Source organism: Bos grunniens, chromosome 20, assembly GCF_055505025.1.
Source record: "Bos grunniens cultivar Pamir isolate PY7600 chromosome 20, Bosgru_T2T1.0, whole genome shotgun sequence".
Lineage (NCBI taxonomy): Eukaryota > Metazoa > Chordata > Mammalia > Artiodactyla > Bovidae > Bos > Bos grunniens.
This window is the reverse complement of record NC_141184.1, coordinates 5208770-5227567: the sequence shown is the minus strand read 5'-3', so window position 1 is coordinate 5227567 and position 18798 is coordinate 5208770. Positions and strand designations below refer to the sequence as shown.

Sequence of the window (18798 nt, the reverse complement as noted above, 5' to 3'; positions counted from 1 at the left end):
CAGAGCGATGGGCTTCTTGGCCTGCGTGGGAACATGAGCCCTGCCAGCCCGACCCAGAGGGCAGGAAGGACCCACACGCAGGGTCATCACGGAACATCCCCTCCGGCCTCTGCTGTTTGGCCAACTCTGCCATGTTTCCCTCCAGCCCCCAGAAAGGGGAATTCTTGCTTCTAAGAGTCAAAGCAATAGTTGAGTTTTAAATTATTCCCTGCTGCTTTTTAAAATAAAAAAGTCTTCCCAATTTAAGTGAAGACTAGCATTTTTTTTTTAAACAAAGAGGTATTTCTTCTATCACTTCCGGTTTCTAACAAACCTGATGGAAACACCACGCACAGGAAGTCTAGCAGGTACAGGGTGGAATGGAGCCAAGCCAATGGTCTCCCTCCCCGTTGCCGTTGGCAGTCACCTTGCCCACCACCTGGCCGCCCCTGAACCAACCGTGGCCAAGCTGTTCCATCAGTTAATGAGCAGCACTCAAGTGACCCAGGTTTGGGTCAAATATGTACCTACGTTCCTAGTAGAAAGTTACTTTTATTTTACAATTGGAAGAGAGGGCTTCTGGAAAGAAAGAAACCGAGGTGCTCTCCCTGACCAGTGCTTCTGTCCTAGGCCCTCACTCTCCCACGTGTGATTCCATTATAGACTGGAGCCCAGGGGCCCAGGGACCGGAGGCTGGATGTCACGTTTCCAGGACGGAGAATTCTGCCTTGGAGGATCAGGTGAACGGATACCTTAAGTTCATTGTCATTGAATTTCATGACTACACTTACTCAGAGGGAACGTGAACAAGAGGTCAAGCATCTTAGCTGCACAGAACTGCATGTGTATCCGGGGCCGTAAGAACATGGTTAAAATAATTAAAGTAGCAATAAAGAGTGGATTCAGGTAAGGCCAAACCCTACTGGGGGAGCTGGCCCTCGGCATTAAGGTTTGGTGTCTGAGAGCTCTGACCTCCTGGGACAGGTGTGTGGGACGCCAAGTACCCGAAACTGCCTGAAGGATCTAATATAGTGAGCAGAGATGCTTCCTCTTCCTTCACGGTGCTAAACTGGGACTGGCAGCATCCAGGTTCGGCCAAATAACCCATCAGTCCTTCCAGCCAGTGTCCTATTGTCTTTCTGGCTGCTTCTGGGGACTGTTCCAATCCACTGGATTTTTGAAAAGACCATTGGTTCCTGAGACTCCTTTCCTGCAACTCATGGCAGGAATGCCTTTCTGGAACGTGCAGTATCTGAACTATGAACCCAGGAATCGAACCTGTGCCTCTGGCGTCTCCTGCATTGGCAGGTGGATTCCTTACCACTAGCGCCACCTGGAAAGCCCGAAAACAAATACTTTCAGTGGAAGAAGAGCCCACAACGACCGGATTCAGGTATGCGTGATTTTATTTAAAATGTGTCCAATAAGATTTTTCCACTTGGAATGAACATTTTACCTCTTTTCCGCATATTATAAGAAACAGTGGTTTCCTCATTTCATGGAACTTCTTGGAAAGGTCTAAGTAACTTAACAGAAGAGAAAACTGAAATTGTGGGGAGATTAAGTAACAGGAGTTTATATCCGAGCGAGGGTGCTCACGCATCGCGGCCTCGGGGACACACGAGTGACTACTGGGCCATGCAAATTGTCCTACCGTCACCGGGCCTCCGAAGGCAGTTCTGGCATTCCCCGCCACGCGCACACAGGACACGGGTCAGGTGGCTTCAGCGGATGGCACACTGTCTTTTGCTTTCGGCGGTGGGTCGACCAGCAGAGAGGAGACAGGAACACGAACGTCGTAGGAGCGTCTGAGGATGTCGGAAGAGATCCCGTCCGCAACCCGACCTGAGCGCCCCCCACCCCGGCGTCTGCACCCGTGTGCCCGGTTGTGGCCACAGCACCCTGCCTTCACCCACAGGCGCGGGCTGAGCTGCGGACCGCACATGCGTCGGCATCGGCCTTGGGAGCACGGTCTAGCCAAGAGGGCGGTTGCTGTTTTCCATCCCGAGAACTTGGCCATATTAAATTTTTTTTGTTCTCATGAACCAGCAGTCATAGAGCACAAACGAGGTCTACATGTCATGACACGGGGCCACAGAAAGATGTGTCTTCAAGTTACGATGTTGACCTGCTGGGGAGAGAAGGAGACAGGGGCACAGCGTACGGGGACTGGACGGGGCACGGCGTTCCTAGGGGCGTGTCAACGGGTCCAGCGAGGGGAGCTGAGCTTCCTGGCTGCTCTGTGGAGCTGCTGTCAGGAGGAGAAGCTAGAGGCCCAATGATGGGGTGGGGGCGGGGAGGGCAGGCGGGCGGGGGAACGTCACCATCTCGACGTGTGATCTAAAGTGACCTAGAGATGATCATTCATTTATCATCGAAACCTAATCCCGAACAGCGTTGGCTCCCCGTCCTTCTCTCTGTAAACACATCTGATCATAAATAACTTAGGCGTCTCCTTGGCATTCAGGATTCCGTTCCGAAGGCTGGAGTTATAAAAAGGATGAAGGGTGCTCAGCGTGGAGAGGAGATGTCAGGTGTGTGTGTGTGTGGAGAGGCAGCTTAAGCGTCTAGTGCACGGCGCGAACATCAGCCGTCAGACACGGGCGGGGTGACCCAGCCGTACTTTTCATGAGTCTTCACCAAACTCTTAAAGGTGGCCTCGGCTTCCTTGCGACTGAAGGACTTTTTCGACTTGCCAGCTTTCCTGCAGATCCGCCCCTGGGTGAGAGGGAAAAGATAAAAAGCAGGTTAGAGCCCAGCAGTGATCCCGATTACCGCCCTCTTTGTGAAGAACACTCACGGAGGCGGGGATTTCTGAAGTCCGCGGTGAAAGGAGAGATAGGGAACATGATGGCTTTGGTATCAAACGGATGCAGTAATCCAGCGGCAGGCAAGCTTTTGGGGGAGGGAGACACGCGTGCTGCTGGCGTCCTTGGAAGGCGCTCATCCTTGGATGCTGGCAGGCGGTCTCTGGGAGGACGAGCTTTATCAAAAGAGCATCCATGCAGAACGCAGCGCGTCGCCCTGGAGGCGAAAATGCTATTCTAACTTCTCTTCCCTCCCACCGCAGGGTGCCTTTTAATTACAACTTAGAGATAACGCATTTATGTATAATCTGTGTATTTATACATTCACACACACACGCACACTTGAACACTCTGACTTTTCACATTCAAGCTCAGGAGCAATAAGCAACTTTCTTGTATTTCATGCTGCGAGGGAACAAGCTCCTGAGAAGACAGAGGGGCCATAGACAGGAAGGCAGAAGCCTGGCCCTGAGTGTTCCCAGGGAGAGGTTCAGGTGAGGCCAGCGCTTCCCCTACACAGTCCCTAGGGGTGGGGAGCGAGGGAGAGGTTTGCCCAGCTCTCAGTGCCCGGGCAGGCCGTGGTCTGAAGGACGGAGCACGTGGGGCTGCAGTGAACAGAGGGTCTGGCTTATCTCGGCCCGGCCACAGACTCTAGACCATGAGAAGGAACCAGGAGACCCCACTGAGTGGCTGCGACTCAGGCCATCACACCCCTCGGGGAGCCCTGGGGAGGGAGGTTTAACTTGGCGGTGGTGGGGATGGGCGGACGAAGGACCACAGGAGCGGGGCGGGGCCGGACTCCCCGTCAGATGAGCTGTTGCTGTTCTTACTGCCCCCGGCTGGGCCAGTCCCCACGTGATAGCCCATCAGCAGAAACCCTGTCTGAGCCTCTCGGGCACACGTCCTTGCGCCCGACCTCCCTTCGCTCGCCTGTCCTGGCAGATCCGCTTCTCATCCCAAGCATCTCATACACACGTTTCGTAGGTGGGACGCAAACGCCCGCAGTTGCACCCACTAGTGAACACTCACCAATGATGCACCCCAGGAAGGCTCTCTGCATTCCTGACACGTGACACACACCACCCGTGCAAGGGGACCCGGACGGGAACCAGGCTCATCCCCAGGGCCTCACCGCATACCTGCCCCCCGCAGAGGCAGCCCCCAGGTCTGTGCGGCTGGGTGCGTGAGATCCCCCATCCGAGCTCTGATGAACCACTGACAAGTCCCCTGGGTAGACGTCTGAATCCATGGGGGAAATGGCACCGATCCCCACGAACTGAGAATGGGAGGCTGTGTCGCACATTTAAATTCAGGGCTTCTAGTTCCTTTTTAACACGTGTTGTCTTTCCAACAGGGGGGACTCAGAGCCACGCCCAGCCGAGGAGTCAGCCACTGGAGCCCCTGTTTCGCTCTGTCTCCTCTGGCCATCTCTCTGGCTGAACTTTTCCCCCTGCCAGTCAAGGGCAAGACCAGCTCTTCTAATTAGCTGCTTTGTGCCCATACTCAGTCACTTCAGTCGTGTCCGACTCTCTGCGACCCCATGGACCATGGCCCGCCAGGCTCCTCTGTCCATGGGATTCTCCAGGCAAGAATACTGGAGTGGGTTGCTGTTTCCTTCTCCAGTGATAAAGTATGAAGCGAATAAAGTGAAGCCAGTCAGTCGTGTCTGACTCTTTGCGACCCCATGGACTGTAGCCCAACAGGCTCCTCCGTCCATGGGATTTTCCAGGCGAGAGTCCTGGAGTGGGTTGCCATTGCTTTCTCTGATTAGCTGTTTGGTCCACATCAAATAGGAGATCAAAGCAGTTGATCTCCTGCTAAAGGAAATCAACCCTGACTATTCATCGGAAGGGCTGATACTGAAGCTCAACCTTGCCCACCTGATGCTGACTCAATGGAAAAGACCCTGATTCTGGGAAAGACTGAAGGCAAGAGGAGAAAGGGGCAAAAGAGGACGAGATGGTTGGATGGCATCACCGACTCAATAGACATGAGTCTGAGCAAACTCCAGGAGATGCTGAAAGACAGGGAAGCCTGGTGTGCTGCTGTCCATGGAGTCAAAAGACTCAGACACGACTGGGTGACTGAAGAACAACAGCCATGTCAAATAAGCTGCTAAACGGTGAAGGAAAACGGGAAAAGAAGACAGGAAACCACCATGTACTGACTTCTAGAAACGTCCCTGTGTCCTCTTGCTTTGCTTATGGGATGTAGTTATACTAGATTCAAAGGGACCACGAGCAGCTAAGACATTTACAGTCATCACTGTGTGAGCCAAGATCAAAGTCCAGAATTATTTCATTAAACACAGGCAAATGTACCTTTGCAGGGATGTCAGTATCAATTTCTACATAAGTGGGAGCAGGTATCAAGAGCTAATTTCTTTTGCATAAAACACCACAAGCTCTAACCACGTCTATCATTCTTTTCTATGATACTGAAAATTTATGGTATGACTTGAGAATTCTGAACTAACGGCAGCCAGACAAACACCAGCTCACAATAACCTTGGAGTATTCCTGTGCTCTTGGCATGAACGTACACTTGGCTCATTCTTTGTGAAAGTCCCAATTGTTGCAGAAAACAACAGACAAAACCCCAAACGAACAGACCAGTCTTTGTGGCCTCTTCTCCCCGAGAAGAATGATGAACATAAAACACCAGCACCCAGTCAATTCAGCAGCTGGGAGACAGGGTCCGTGGGAGACAGAGTGCGTGTGTGGCAGCCGGGGTCTCGGCATCTCCACTGAGCTCAGCTGGCCTCCAGCACCTCCCCTCTCGCCTCGTGTCTTACGGCTGAGTTTGTAGCTAACAGATATTGCTGCATAGACCGCCTGTCCTCCTCTGATTGGCTACCTAAGCATCGCCCAGTGACACACTGGGCTTGAAAACCAGGGTGGCTGAGCTACGCTTGCTGAAATGTCCTTGAGGAGCCCACTGCGCCTGGAAGGTCAGGGGCACCCTCTCCACCTCGGGCCTCTTGATGGTCCAGGCCACTCGGACGTTGAACCAACTCCTATTCTTTTTTTTTTTTAATTTTTTTGACAATGCCATGTGGCTTGTGGGATCTTAGTTTTCCAACGAGGGATTGAACCCAGGCCAAGGCAGTGACAGCAATGAATCCTAACCACTAGACTGCCAGGGAACTTCTTTAGTTTTTAATTGAAGTATAGCCGATTAACAACACTGTACGAGTTTCAGGTGTACGCAAAGTGATTCAGTTATACATGCACACACACATATACATGTGCACACACATTTATATTAGTTCTCTGAGTACATGCGTTATGGACATATATTTTTTCCATTTTATATTATTACAAGATATTGAGTACAGTTCCCTGTGCTATGCAGTAGGTTCGTGTTTATTATGTATTTTATATATAGTAGCGTGTTTATGTAAATCCCATATTCTTAATTTTATCCCTCCTCGGCTTTGGTAACCACAAGTTTGTTTCCTGTGTCTGTGAGTTTCTGTTTTGGAAATAAGCTCATTTGTATCACCTTTTTCAGATTCCACATATGAATGATATTATATGGTGTTAGTATTTGTCTTTCTGTTTCTGACTCCATTTAGCATGGTAATCTCTAGGTCCGTCTATGTGGCTACAAATGGCAATATTTCATTCATTTTTATGGTGAGGAATATCCCACTGTATATATATATATATATATATATATATACACACTCTATGTATATAGTAATATATGTGCATACACTGGGCTTCCCAGGTGGCGCTAGTGGTAAAGAGCCCACCTGCCAAAGCAGGAGACGCAAGAGACATGGGTTCAGTCCCTGGGTTGGGAAGAACCCCTGGAAGAAGGAATGGCACCCCACTCCAGTATTCTTGCCTGGAAAATTCCATGGATGGAGGAGCCTGGTGGGCTACAGTCCATGGGGTTGCAAAGAGTCGGACATGAGTGAAGTGCCTTAGCATGCACGCATGCACATATATTAATGCATATAATCTCCTTTATTCACTCATCTGTGCATGGAGACTTAGGTTGTCTCCATGTCTTGGCTATTGTGAACAGTGCTGGTATGAACGTGGGGGTGCACGGATTAAAGCGTTTTTGAATTAGAGTTTGCTCCAGATATATGCCCAGGAATGAAATCGCTAGATCGTATGGTAGCTCAGTTTTTTAAGGAACCTCCTTACTGCACCATGGGCTTCCCTGGTGGCTCAGACAGTAAAGAATCCACCTGCAATGTGGAAGACCTGGGTTTGATCCTTAGCTCGGGAACATCCCCTGGAGAAGGGGCTACCCACTCCAGTATTCTGGCCTGGAGAATCCCATGGACTGCATATATAGCCCACGGGGTCAAAAAGAGCTGGATATGACTGACCTTCACTCACTCACTCACACTGCTCCATCGTGGCTGCGCCGGTTTGCATTCCCACCAGCAGTGTCTGAGGGCTCGCTTTTCCCCACACCCTGTCCAGCATTTGTTTGTAGACGCTTTCATGGTGGCCACTGTGACCAGTGTGAGGTGACCCCTCATTGTGGTTTTGCTTTGTGTTTCTCTAACACTTGGTGATGCTGCGTCTCCCATTCTTCCTTCCAGGGAGCAGTCTCCTGGAGTCTGGACTCTGGGAAAACTGCAGCCTAACTTCTCTGACCCTCTGTGTGTGCGTGCTTCGTCGCTTCAGGTGTGTCCAACTCTGTGCGACCCCATGTCCTGTAGCCCACCAGGCTCCCATCCACGGGACTTCCCAGGCAACAAGACTGGAGTGGGTTGCCATTTCCTTCTCCCTGATCCTCTGTACTGCTGCTGCTGCTAAGTCGCTTCAGTGGTGTCCAACTCTGTGCAACCCCAGAGACGGCAGCCCACCAGGCTCCCCCGTCCCTGGGACTCTCCAGGCAAGAACACTGGAGTGGGTTTCCACTTCCTTCTCCAATGCAGGAAAGTGAAAAGTGAAAGTGAGGTCGCTCAGTCGTGTCCGACCCTCAGCGACCCCATGGACTGCAGCCCACCAGGCTCCTCCGCCCGTGGGATTTTCCAGGCCAGCGTACTGGAGTGGGTGCCATCGCCTTCTCTGGACCCTCTGTACGTCCCTCTATAAATCAGGGACAAGACCCACTTCACAGCAGCACTACGAACTTCAGATAAGATACTGAATTTCAAAACATGTTGAGAGTTTTAAGGTGTATACAACGAATTAAGAACAGGTTTTCTTATTTTCCTAACCTGATGGTTTCTCTATCTGTTTCCATGTAACTAATACTCAGACAGTCTTTCCTGGAGATTTCCCTTCAAATAACTCTTGTTTTTCCCTAAAACACCTCCACTTTAATGCTAAAGGACCTGATCTGAGAGTTTACTCAGCCTACATGATAGCTCTGTGCTCTCACTAAGAGCTCAGAAAAGTACCCTCTCTCTTGATGACCATCAGCCTTGCTCCAGACTGTAAATGTACAGTTATACATAACCATAGGGTTCTGCCCCAATCACCTTAAAAAGCTCAAAATCTCGCTGTAATATTGACACCAAGCAGTGCTCAAACGCACCCAGTTCCCTGGGGCTGCATCTGCCAAACACAGCCATTCGTGGGCGCTTGGTTTGATCTTTCTATTTTGCTCACGGATTTTTTTGTTTTGGGGGGGGTGTGTGTCAATCACAATGAACCACATGAGAACACTTCCACAGAGCTAACGAGTGACCCCAGCCTCACGTCCTTGCACCAGCCGCCGGGTCTGCTGCGGCTTCTGCTACCCGCAGTGGGCACGCTGGACTTCAGTCCGTCTCTGTCTCCTACTCATCTCTCGTTCATTCATTCGCTCACTTAGTATGTTGAATCCTGGGTGTAGAAAGACAGGGACTGCGGCCCCTGCGGCAGGGCCTAAGATTCATCGAGGGGAGAGAACTGAAGTGTGTTGTTGGTGCTGAGACAGGAGGGGGAACGTCAGGGTTCCTCAGCCCCAGCACTAACTGACAACGCGGGCTGGGTGAGTCTTTGCTGGGGGGTGTCCCGTGCACAGGAGGATGTTCAGCAGCGTCTGTGGAGATGCTAGCGGTACTACATGAGCTATGACATCCGAAGCGTCTCCAGATATCGCCAGATGTCTCCTGAGAGATAGAATCACCCCCGAACGAGAGCCACTGGTGTATGGAATAAAGATGGCCCCGAGCAAGGGGGAGACGGTCCATTTCCATTCATTCAGCAAATGGTCGCCCCAGGTCCTCCCGGAGTTACGAACTGGGCTGGTTACTGGGACTGCATGCGTGCGTGCCAAGTCGCTTCAGTCGTGTCTGACTCTTTGTGACCCTGTGGAATATAACCTGCCAGGCTCCTCTGTCCATGGGATTCTCCAGGCAAGAATACGGGAGTGGGTTGCCATTTCCTCCTGCAACTGGGACTGCAGGGTTTTCTAAATTGGAAACGCTTCTGATCCTCATGGAACTTATAGCTCAGCAGGGAGGGTGGGGTCTACCTTGGGGAGAGGGAAGGAGAAGAGGTAGGGTTCATTGTCTGTGGGTTCAGAAAGATTTCCATGTCTGAAGACACTTGAACTGAGCCTTGAAATACGGGTGGAAAGTGTTTGCCAGGTGGGTGAGGATAAGCGACCCCAAAGTGGAGGTTGAAAGACATGGCTGGATTCAGAAAAGGATGGGAAGACACTTGGTGAAGCTAGGGGGTGTGTGTGTGTGTGTGTGCGTGCGCGCTCGGTGGGCGGGGGTGAAGAATTCAATACACCTGGCCTCAAAGCCCTGCTCTGATACCTCCTGGCTGTGTGACCTTGGATGTGTTAATTAACCTCTCTGAAGTGCAACTTCCTCACCTGGAAAATAAGCATAATAACAGTACTATATGCCACTGAGGTTTTATAGGGACTTGCTGGTGGGTTGCCATCTATGGGGTCGCACAGAGTCGGACGTGACTGAAGCGACTTAGCAGCAGCAGCAGCAATGTATTAACAGGTGTAGGATGCTCAGCTCAGCGCCAGGCACAGGATGAACACAACAAATGTGGGTTTTCATCTTTGAAATCATCACAGACGATCTTATCCCTATTCTTTGGCAAAGTTAGTTTCGTTCTGCTCTCCTGGAAAAAAAATGTGTGGATATTATGATGGCTCATCCGGTCACAAAAACATCTTCAGGCAAGTCCAGTATTTTGTATTTGTAGGGCTGCTTTCCTAGCCCTTTCAGTAACATCATTTTAACTGGTTGACATAAACATATTCATTTGACATTTCTCACTTGATTAGATTTTCTTCTATTTTTCTTCTTTGCAAACATACTTTCATGACATTTTCATGGTTCACTTGCCCATGAATTATAAGCTTTGCTCCTTTAAAACTAGTAGGAACTTACAGACTCTTCATGCAAAGTTTTGAGGCTCCTTCACTCATTTCGTGTGTTGAATTACAGAGCGGCTGTAATTTGTTTTTAAAGTCTTAGAACGTGTGACTGTTAGTCTAAAAGCACTCGCACGCCCCACCCTCCCCCGATGTGGGTTTCAAGTGTGTGTAGTGCTCAGTGTAGACTCTCTCGAGGACGCCGCACGTGGAGGAGGCACTTAGACCAGACCTGTGCTTGGCTTGAGGAAAATACAGGAACACGCGGATTTGGAAGGAGGTCCGCTTGGAAAGACGGCAGTGATCTCACCTCTCTTTGAAGCTCTGCCATTCAAAGCAGGTCGGCTTACAAGTTCTAGAGGACAGATAAGACTCTGCAGTGAACGAGACCACTCCAGAGCAATGCTTTCCCAAATCAAAGGGCGACTCTGAAACCGCTGACCAGCGAGGAAGGCACTCCTGCTGGATGGGGTCCACTGAGGCATCAGGGAGAGGCTGATGTGGCTGGAAACGTGCCGAGTTGGTTCCACAGCCTTGACCATGGGTCTGAGAATGTCTGTGTGTGTGTATGCTGCGTGTGCACATGTACATGTGCATACATATGCATGTATGTACACAAACGCTCATATGTGTGCTTGTATGTGCAAGTGTGTACGTGTGCGGCTACAGTGATGTTGTTTAAACTGCAGGGAGAGAAATGTGAGGGTTCCTGAGCTGACTGGAACCCAGGAGTCACCTGGAGGGAAGCCTCAGGCCTCATAACTGGACTTGGAGGATGGTCAGTTTATAGGGGGAGCCCACCGCTCGTCAGGGACCCCACCCAGCACCAGCCAAGGCAGGGGAGGGGGAGCAGAGGGGCTCAGAAGGGCAGGCAGTGAGGGGGCAGAATGATGCTGTGGGCACGTGCCGTGTGGCCACCTGAGCAGGTAACGAGCTGGTGCTGGAAATGGTTCCTTTGGCTGGAAAAAATTTCCCTTTGGCTGGACCACATGGCTTGCAGGATCTTAGCTCCCGGAGCAGGAATTGAACCTGAGCCCTTGGCAAAGAAAGCACGGAGTCCTAACCACTGGACTGCCAGGTGTTGCGTTTTGACAGCATGAAAGCCCCTGATTGCCCGTGTGGCCCGTCCACAAGTGCAAAGGCATCCGCTCCATGTCCGGCTCATGTCAGCTCCTGTGCTGCAGTGCTGGGGCCGCTTTCACACACTGCATCTCATTACACCTCCAGACAATGCTCCACTTCAGCGTGGTGGTCAGGGCTGGTCAATGGGCTTCCACTGACCGGCTGAACCTTCACCAGGCACAGCTGCTTCCCTCAGACCACCAGGTGAGGACCAGTGGGCCTGGGAGGGCATGGGACCAAGGGAGATGGCCCCGTGGCTGGGCCCGTGGGACACGCAGAGCCCGCCGGGAAAGGGCTTTGCCGGACCTGGGGGGCTCCCTCCCGGCAGCCAGCATGTCCAAGGACACAGAGGCTCAGCTCCCCACCGCCCCGCGTCCTGTCCCTGTGCTGGGCATTCAGGTCCCTGTGCCCTCCTTTTGAGTTTTAACCAGAATTCATGCCCAGCATGGCTCCTGTCACATCATCCTCACACCCCGCCCCAGCTATTTGTAATTTAGTCTCAGATCTTATTGGGAACATCTTTGGTGAGACACAAAAAACTAAAAATAGAACACTGTACAAATACACTCCTGGGTATTTATCAAAAAAAGAAAAAAAAAACCACAAACCACTAATTCAAAAAGATACATGCACCCCAAAGTCCATAGCAGCATTACTCACAATTGCCAAGACGTGGAAACAATCTAAGTTTCCATCAAAAGTTGAATGGATAAAGATGTGGTATACATAAACAATGGAATATTCAGTCAGTCACTTCAGTCGCTGAGTCGTGTCCCACTCTTTGCGACCCCAGGGACTGCAGCACGTCAGGCCTCCCTGTCCATCACCAACTCCCAGAGTTCACTCAAACTCACGTCCGTTGAGTCGGTGATGCCATCCAACCATCTCATCCTCTGTCATCCCCTTCTCCTCCTGCCTTCAATCTTTCCCAGGGTCAGGGTCTTCAGCCACAAAAAGGAACGAAATTTTGCCATTTGCAATAACATGGATGGACTTGGAAAACACTGTGCTAAGTGAAGTAAGTCAGACAGAGAAAGACAAATACTGTATGGCATCACTTATGTGTGGAATCTAAAAAGCAAAACAAATTGGTATATTAAAAAGAAAAAAACAGACTCATAGATATAAGAGAACAAACCAGTGATTACCAGTGGGAAGAGGGGAGCGGGGGCAGTATAAGGGTGAAGGTATAAGACATACAAACTCCTAGGTATAAAATAAGGGAATACAGCCAATACTTTATAATAACTAGAAACCAACTACACCTTCTAAAATTTTCAAATCACTATATTGTATGCCTATAACTTAATATTTTATATCAAGTATACTTCAATTAAAAAATCAAGCCTCTATATCCTTATTGCAAAATACTATAAAGATTCTGCTGCCGCTAAGTTACTTCAGTCGTGTCTGACTCTTTGCAACCCATGGACTGTAGCCCGCCAGGCTCCTCTGCCCATGGGATTCTCCAGGCAAGCATACTGGAGTGGGTTGCCATGCCCTCTTCCAGGGGATCTTCCCGACCCAGGGATCAAACCTGCATCTCTTATGTCTCTTGCATTAGCAGGCAGGTTCTTTACCACTAGCGCCACCTGGGAAGCCCATAAAGATTCTATGATATATTAAAGGTCTTGTTTTTATAATATAAACCACCAAAAAAAAAAAAAAAAAGACTGTGAGGCAGACTCTAGAAATGATCAACTCAAAACTTTCATCTCAGAAACAAAAAAGCTGTCTATCTTTCTGGAAGTTACGCCTTGAGGACACAAGGTCTGTCCTCTAACTCTGACACTGGGTACTAACTCATAGTTAAGACACACAAAGCCTATTAGAAAAGCGCGTTTCACAGCAGGCCGCTAGACCATCCCACTGGAACAGAGGACGCTGGGGGCAGTGCGCTCGTGGTGCTGGACGGAATGGACCCGCCCTCGGTGGCTGTAGGTGGAAAGCCCAGACTCCTCCGCTCAGGGAGCGGCATGAAGCTTTGCGTGGGTGCACTCGGGGCTACACCGTCCTCTGCAGAAAGGCGCTGTGGTCCCTCTACCGGAGACGTCCTCACAGAGCATCACGGGGCTGCATGCATCCACCTGAGGCGGGCAGATTGCCAGCAGGTGATGCCGTGTCTAGGGAAGATAACTGGGTGAACCGGGGGACACCTGGGAGGAGGCCGGGGCTCTCTCCGCATCAGCACACAGCCTTTCGCTGCACACACCCCAGGAGCATTGCTCTTGCGGTCGACCCACCCTGAAAGACAGCAGTCCCCCACCTGTTTGGCACCAGGCACCAATTTCGGGGAACACGATTTTTCCACGGACTGGGGTGGGGTACGGTTTTGGGATGCTTCAAGTGCATTCCATTTATTATGCCCTTTCTTTCTGTTATTAGGACATCAGTGCCACCTCAGATCATCAGGCATTAGATGCCGGACATTGAGAATCCCTGCTTAAAGACAGGCCTGGTCTATCAAAGTTGCTGACGTGCAAAGGAGTGTATTTCCCATAGATAAACTGTATTTCCCATAGATAAACAGAGCAGACGTTATGCGGGTTGCTGGAGACACCAGGGAAGGGAGATGGCCAGGGCTCGGCACGGGCCTGGCGGGTGGCACATTGGGGATGTCTGGACGAGAGAATGCTCTATGCTGTGCTTACTCGCTCAGTCGTGTCCAGCCCGCCAGGCTCCTCTGTCCATGGGATTCTCCAGGCAACAGTACTGGAGTGGGTTGCCATGCCCTCCTCCAGGGGATCTTCTCCACCCAGGGATCAAACCCAGGTCTCCCACACTGCAGGCGGATTCTTTACTATCTGAGCCACCAGGGAAGCCCTGAAGGAGTGGATGCATGAATGCAATTGACCAGACTCGCGTGCCCTCCCTGGCAGGACCACAGGCCAGCTTTCCACAGCACTGACCCTCATCGGGGCCAAGGACGCGTGGCCACTGCCGTCAGGAAGGAAGGTCTTCTGGGCGGGAAGACTCTCCACTACAGTCTCTAAAGTGGTTTCCCAATTATTAAATGATCAATGTCTTCAGATAGTCTCTCTTGATTTTTGTGAACCTCTCAGGATGACAAAGTCAGCATCACTTTTATGTAAACCTGGATAATATTTAATAGAAATTAAAGTGAAGCCATGTTATTTAACCCAGTGGTGCCCCTTAGCTACTATTCCTCTTTCTGTGATTTCAGTTACCCTTATCAACTACAGTCCAAAAATACTAAATGGAAAATTCCAGAAATAAAAATTCACAAGTTTTAAATCACAGACTGTTCTGAACAGCGAGATGAAATCTCATGCCCGGGCAGATCTTGGATACACTGCAGGTTTGGTTCTAGGCCATTGAAATAAAGCGAGTATCTTAAAGAGAGTCACATGAATATTCTGGTTTCCCAGCGCATATAAAGGCTATGTTTACACACCACTCTAGTAAATTAAGTGCACAATTGCATTGTGTGTAAAGAAACAATGGAAACATTTAAAAATCAGCATTAAGTGCAAAATGTTAGTCACTCAGTCGTGTCTGACTTTTTGTGACCCCATGGACTGTAGCCCTCCAGGCTCCTCTGTCTGTGGGATTCTCCGGGCAAGAACACTGGAGTGGGTCCCTATTTCCTTCTCCAGGGGATCTTCCCAACCCAGGGCTTGAACCCGGGTCTCCTGCACTGCAGGTGGATTCTTTACTGTCTGAGCCACCTTGGAAGCCCAAGTACAAAATAATGCTGTTGAAAAATTGGCACTGATAGACTTGCTTGATGAAGGGTTGCCACAACCTTGAATTTGCTTAAAAAACAACAAACAACCCACATTATCTGCGATGTACAGTGAAATGAGGTGTGCCTGACCGTTGCCCGCAGTCCCGCCCGGGCACCCGGGACTCGAACCCTCCCTGCCCAGCACTTCCACACAGAGAAGAAGACACAGTGTAGTATTCAGTACTATCCATGGTTTCCCGCATCTGCTGGGGGGCCCAGTGTGTCCCCCGCAGATAAGAAGGGACAACTTGATAACCGTTAAACCATCCTCAAGCCACTGGCAGCACCAAAGGCACAGTTCATGGATATTTTTGATTCTTGCAAAACATAAGCATCTCTTTCTTCTACATTTTAAATAAAGTTCTAGCAATTATGGGATCTGTTTTAAGACAGATTGCACTTTCTTAGGAGAAGCAAACAGGGAAAAAGGAAAGTGATGATCAGACTTTAAATTATGTAAGACGATTGCTTCAGAATTATTTTTTTCTGGAGGCTCTGCCAATAGTTCTGCTTAAGCAACTAGGTCCCAGCGGGTTTCATGAGCTGTGTGGGACACAGGCAGTGGCAGCTGGACTTCACTCTTTAAAGGCAGTCGTGGTGGTGGCGGTGGCTCGTCCCTGCTGTGCTGGGCACTGTCCTCAGGACCCGGGTTGCATAGACTCCTTAAGTGGGGTGGGGGGTGGTCCCCGGACCCCCACCAGGTGGGCTCTGCTATCTTCAGTCCATCAACCCTGATTCACAGGTGAGGAAACAGACACAGAGAAGCCAACCACATGCTCAAAGTCACACGGGATCCCCCAGCCGAATCCCAGGCCAGGCCGGCTCTCACATCACGGAGCAGCTCCTGGGAGTCAGCGAGGGAACCAGGTACCAACCCTTCGCTGCGCAGGACGCTGGAGCCTGGCTGCTCTCGCTGGATTCGGGGCGCCAGGGTCCCTGAGCTCCTCCGTCCCCTCCCCTCTGCACCCTTCTTCCCACCTGGAGCTCACCCCATGTGCACGCTCTGAGCTGATCAGGGCACCCAATCTGCCTTCGGCACCAAGCGTCTGGCCCTCCGGCCACCATCGTGGGGACCTCTGCTCCTGCCCGACTCTGGGGACCTTGGTCAGCCGGGCGCCTTCACCCCCCCAGGGGCCTTGTTCCCTGGGACGCCGGCATCCATGGTCTCCATCTGCTACACACAGGGCATGGGCAGAGCTGCTGGCCACGGGCCAGTCGAGGACGGCATGTTCCCGTCTGCAAGCTGGAGGGCCCGTTTAACACAGCACAGCTGCTGCTTCTGGGTCTGCTGCTTCTTAGCGGATCTTGGCGCCTGGAGAAGCCGGAGAGCAGACCCTCTGCCCTGCCAGGAGATCCCTGTGGGGGATCTTTATCAGCTCGGTCACGCTCCCCTTGACCTGGCTCCATCACAATCATCAGCCTTCTCACAGGGGCAGCTCCACGTCCTGGTGAGTGAGTAGGGCTCGGGGGTGTTTTCCTACCCACCGGACCTCTCGGGTCAGGATCGGGCCAACCCTCTGCCCCCATCCCCGACACATGACATCGCAAGATGAAGACTGTGGATTACTTTATTCTTTACTCTGTGTGTGTGTGTGCACGCTTGGTCACTTAGTCGTGTCTGACTCTTTGCTACCCCAGGGACTCCAGCCCGTCAGGCTCCTCTGTTCATAGGATTCTCCAGGCAAGAATACCGGAATGGGTTGCTATTTCCTCCTTCAGGGGATCTTCCCCACCCAGGGATCAAACCCAGGCTCCCGCATGGCAGGCAGATGGATTCTTTACCATCTGAGCCACCATGGAAGCCCAAGAATACTGCAGTGGGTGGCCTATCCCTTCTCCCGGGGATCTTCCCGACCTAGGAATTGAACTGGGGTCTCCTGCATGGCAGGCAGATTCTCTACCACCTGAGCTACTCAAGAAGCCCTGTTTTTTACTACTTCACTGAATTTCAGGAAAGCGGTGGTGTTCCTAATGACGTGAAATTTCAATTCTGCCCACTGGAGAGACCCCACGCCTGCCTTCCACCTGCTTCCAGTGGGATGGGTCTGAGAAGGCAGGGTCTGCGGTCAGCTAGGTTCTGTTTCTCAAAGTGCTGGGTGAGGATGGAAGCCATTGAGATGGGGACATGATGAAGCCTCGGACAGCAGCTCAGAACACGGTTTGTCTCTGAAGAGCCACGCAGACTGGGTCTCCGTGCACACGTCCTGGTTCACACATCATGCCCTGAGCAGGAACCCTGGAGTCCACAGCTCAGCCTCCCCCTGCCTCCCAGGTGCCGGTCACTTACTGCTGGACACGGTCACCAGGGCGACCACTGCAGCCTCTGCGTGGACATCTCGGCCATCCAGCTTATCAACCTTCCAATCAGTTTTTCTCTAACTTCCCCATTTCCTCTTTACTTTGTATTTCTGCTGCTGCTGCTGCTGCTGCTAAGTTGCATCGGTCGTGTCCAACTCTGTGTGACCCCATAGACGGCAGCCCACCAGGCTCCCCGGTCCCTGGGATTCTCCAGGCAAGAACACTGGAGTGGGTTGCCATTTCCTTCTCCAATGCATGAAAGTGAAAAGTGAAAGTGAAGTCACTCAGTCGTGCCCGACTCTGCAGCCTACCAGGCTCCTCCGTCCATGGGATTTTCCAGGTAAGAGTACTGGAGTGACTTTGTATTTCTATATAAGTTTAAAAGAATTTTTTATTGTTCATACCATTTTAAAGGTTTTTTTCCACTGATAGTTATTATGAAACATTGGCTGCATTCCTTGCACAATACGTTCCTGAGCTTATCTTACACCCAATAGTGTGTACCTCCCCCCCTCCTATGTTGCACAAACCCCACCAACTTTCTGGTGCTTCTCTGGTGGCTCAGTCAGCAAAGAATCTGCCATCAGTGAGAGGGCCTGAATTTGATCCCTGGGGAAGGGAATGACAACCCACTCCAGTGTTCTTGCCTGGGAAATACCACGGACAGAGGAACCTGCAGGGCTACGGTCTACGGGGTTACGAGTGTTGGACACGACTGAGGGACTAAACTATCAACTTTCTAGGCAGCTGTTTCTCAAAGTCTGGAACATCCCCCAAGAGTCCCTCCCTCAGCCAAGGAGGCCTGCTGGGCCAGCCCTTCTGGTTTTGAAGGTGGTGGGGGGAGGCGAGTGGGGGCTGGGGCCCTCCTGTCCTAGGGGGAGAAAGTGAGGGACTCCTTGCAAGCTCCGCCCACCCCCCAGCCCAGCGCACCTGCAGGTCACCCCGAGTGAGGGCTGGGAGAAAGTGAAAGCGGAGTCGCTCAGTCCTGTCCATCTCTGCGACCCCATGGACTGTATCCCACCAGGCTCCTCTGTCCATGGGATTTTCCAGGTATGAATACTGGAGTGGGCTGACATTTCCTTCTCCAGGGGATCTTCCTGACCCAGGGATGGAACCGGGTGGGTTTCCTGCATTGCAGGCAGATGTTTTACCGTCTGAGCCACCAGGAAAGCCTGGTGAGGGCTAGGAGCCACGGCAGTGACCAAGAATCCCTAACGGGGCTGAAACCAGGCCCCTGAACTTGGCCTGAGATGCTGGCTCCCACGACATCACTTTGGCTTGGGGCGGGGGTCATGGCCTGAGCCGGGCTGTTTGTGAGGCTGCACTCTCCTGGAGGGTGCTCAGAGGTGGGGTGGTGGAGGGGAAGTCCAGGGGGTGGCAGAAAGAGACTCAGTCTGAGGCAGAAAGCTGTGGGGGCTGATCTGGGTCGGGGGCCATGTGGGAAGGTCTGTCCTGCTGGCTCTGCCCCCTCACGCGACCACAGAGCTCCAGCACTGATGCGAGCCGGTGGTCCCCAGGCTCACAGGTAAGGCCACCCCTGAG

General features: G+C 51.5%; 1 protein-coding gene across 2 annotated transcripts in view; it reads right to left on the bottom strand.

The window, feature by feature from the left end:
- Positions 1-1367: 1367 nt before the first annotated feature.
- UBE2QL1 (ubiquitin conjugating enzyme E2 QL1) overlaps positions 1368-18798 on the bottom strand; it is a 57693-nt gene continuing 40262 nt past the window's right edge. Inside the window, exons 2-3 of one of the 2 annotated variants that reach the window (XR_015148592.1) lie at positions 2780-3003; positions 1368-2697 (exon numbers count right to left, since the gene is read on the bottom strand). Coding sequence is in view for 1 of the 2 variants with exons in the window: in XM_086361157.1 (XP_086217283.1) it covers positions 2566-2697 (132 nt within the window). In the remaining variant the exon portion in view is untranslated. The remainder of the gene's footprint in view (positions 2698-2779; positions 3004-18798) is intronic. The other variant, XM_086361157.1, reaches the window with a different exon arrangement.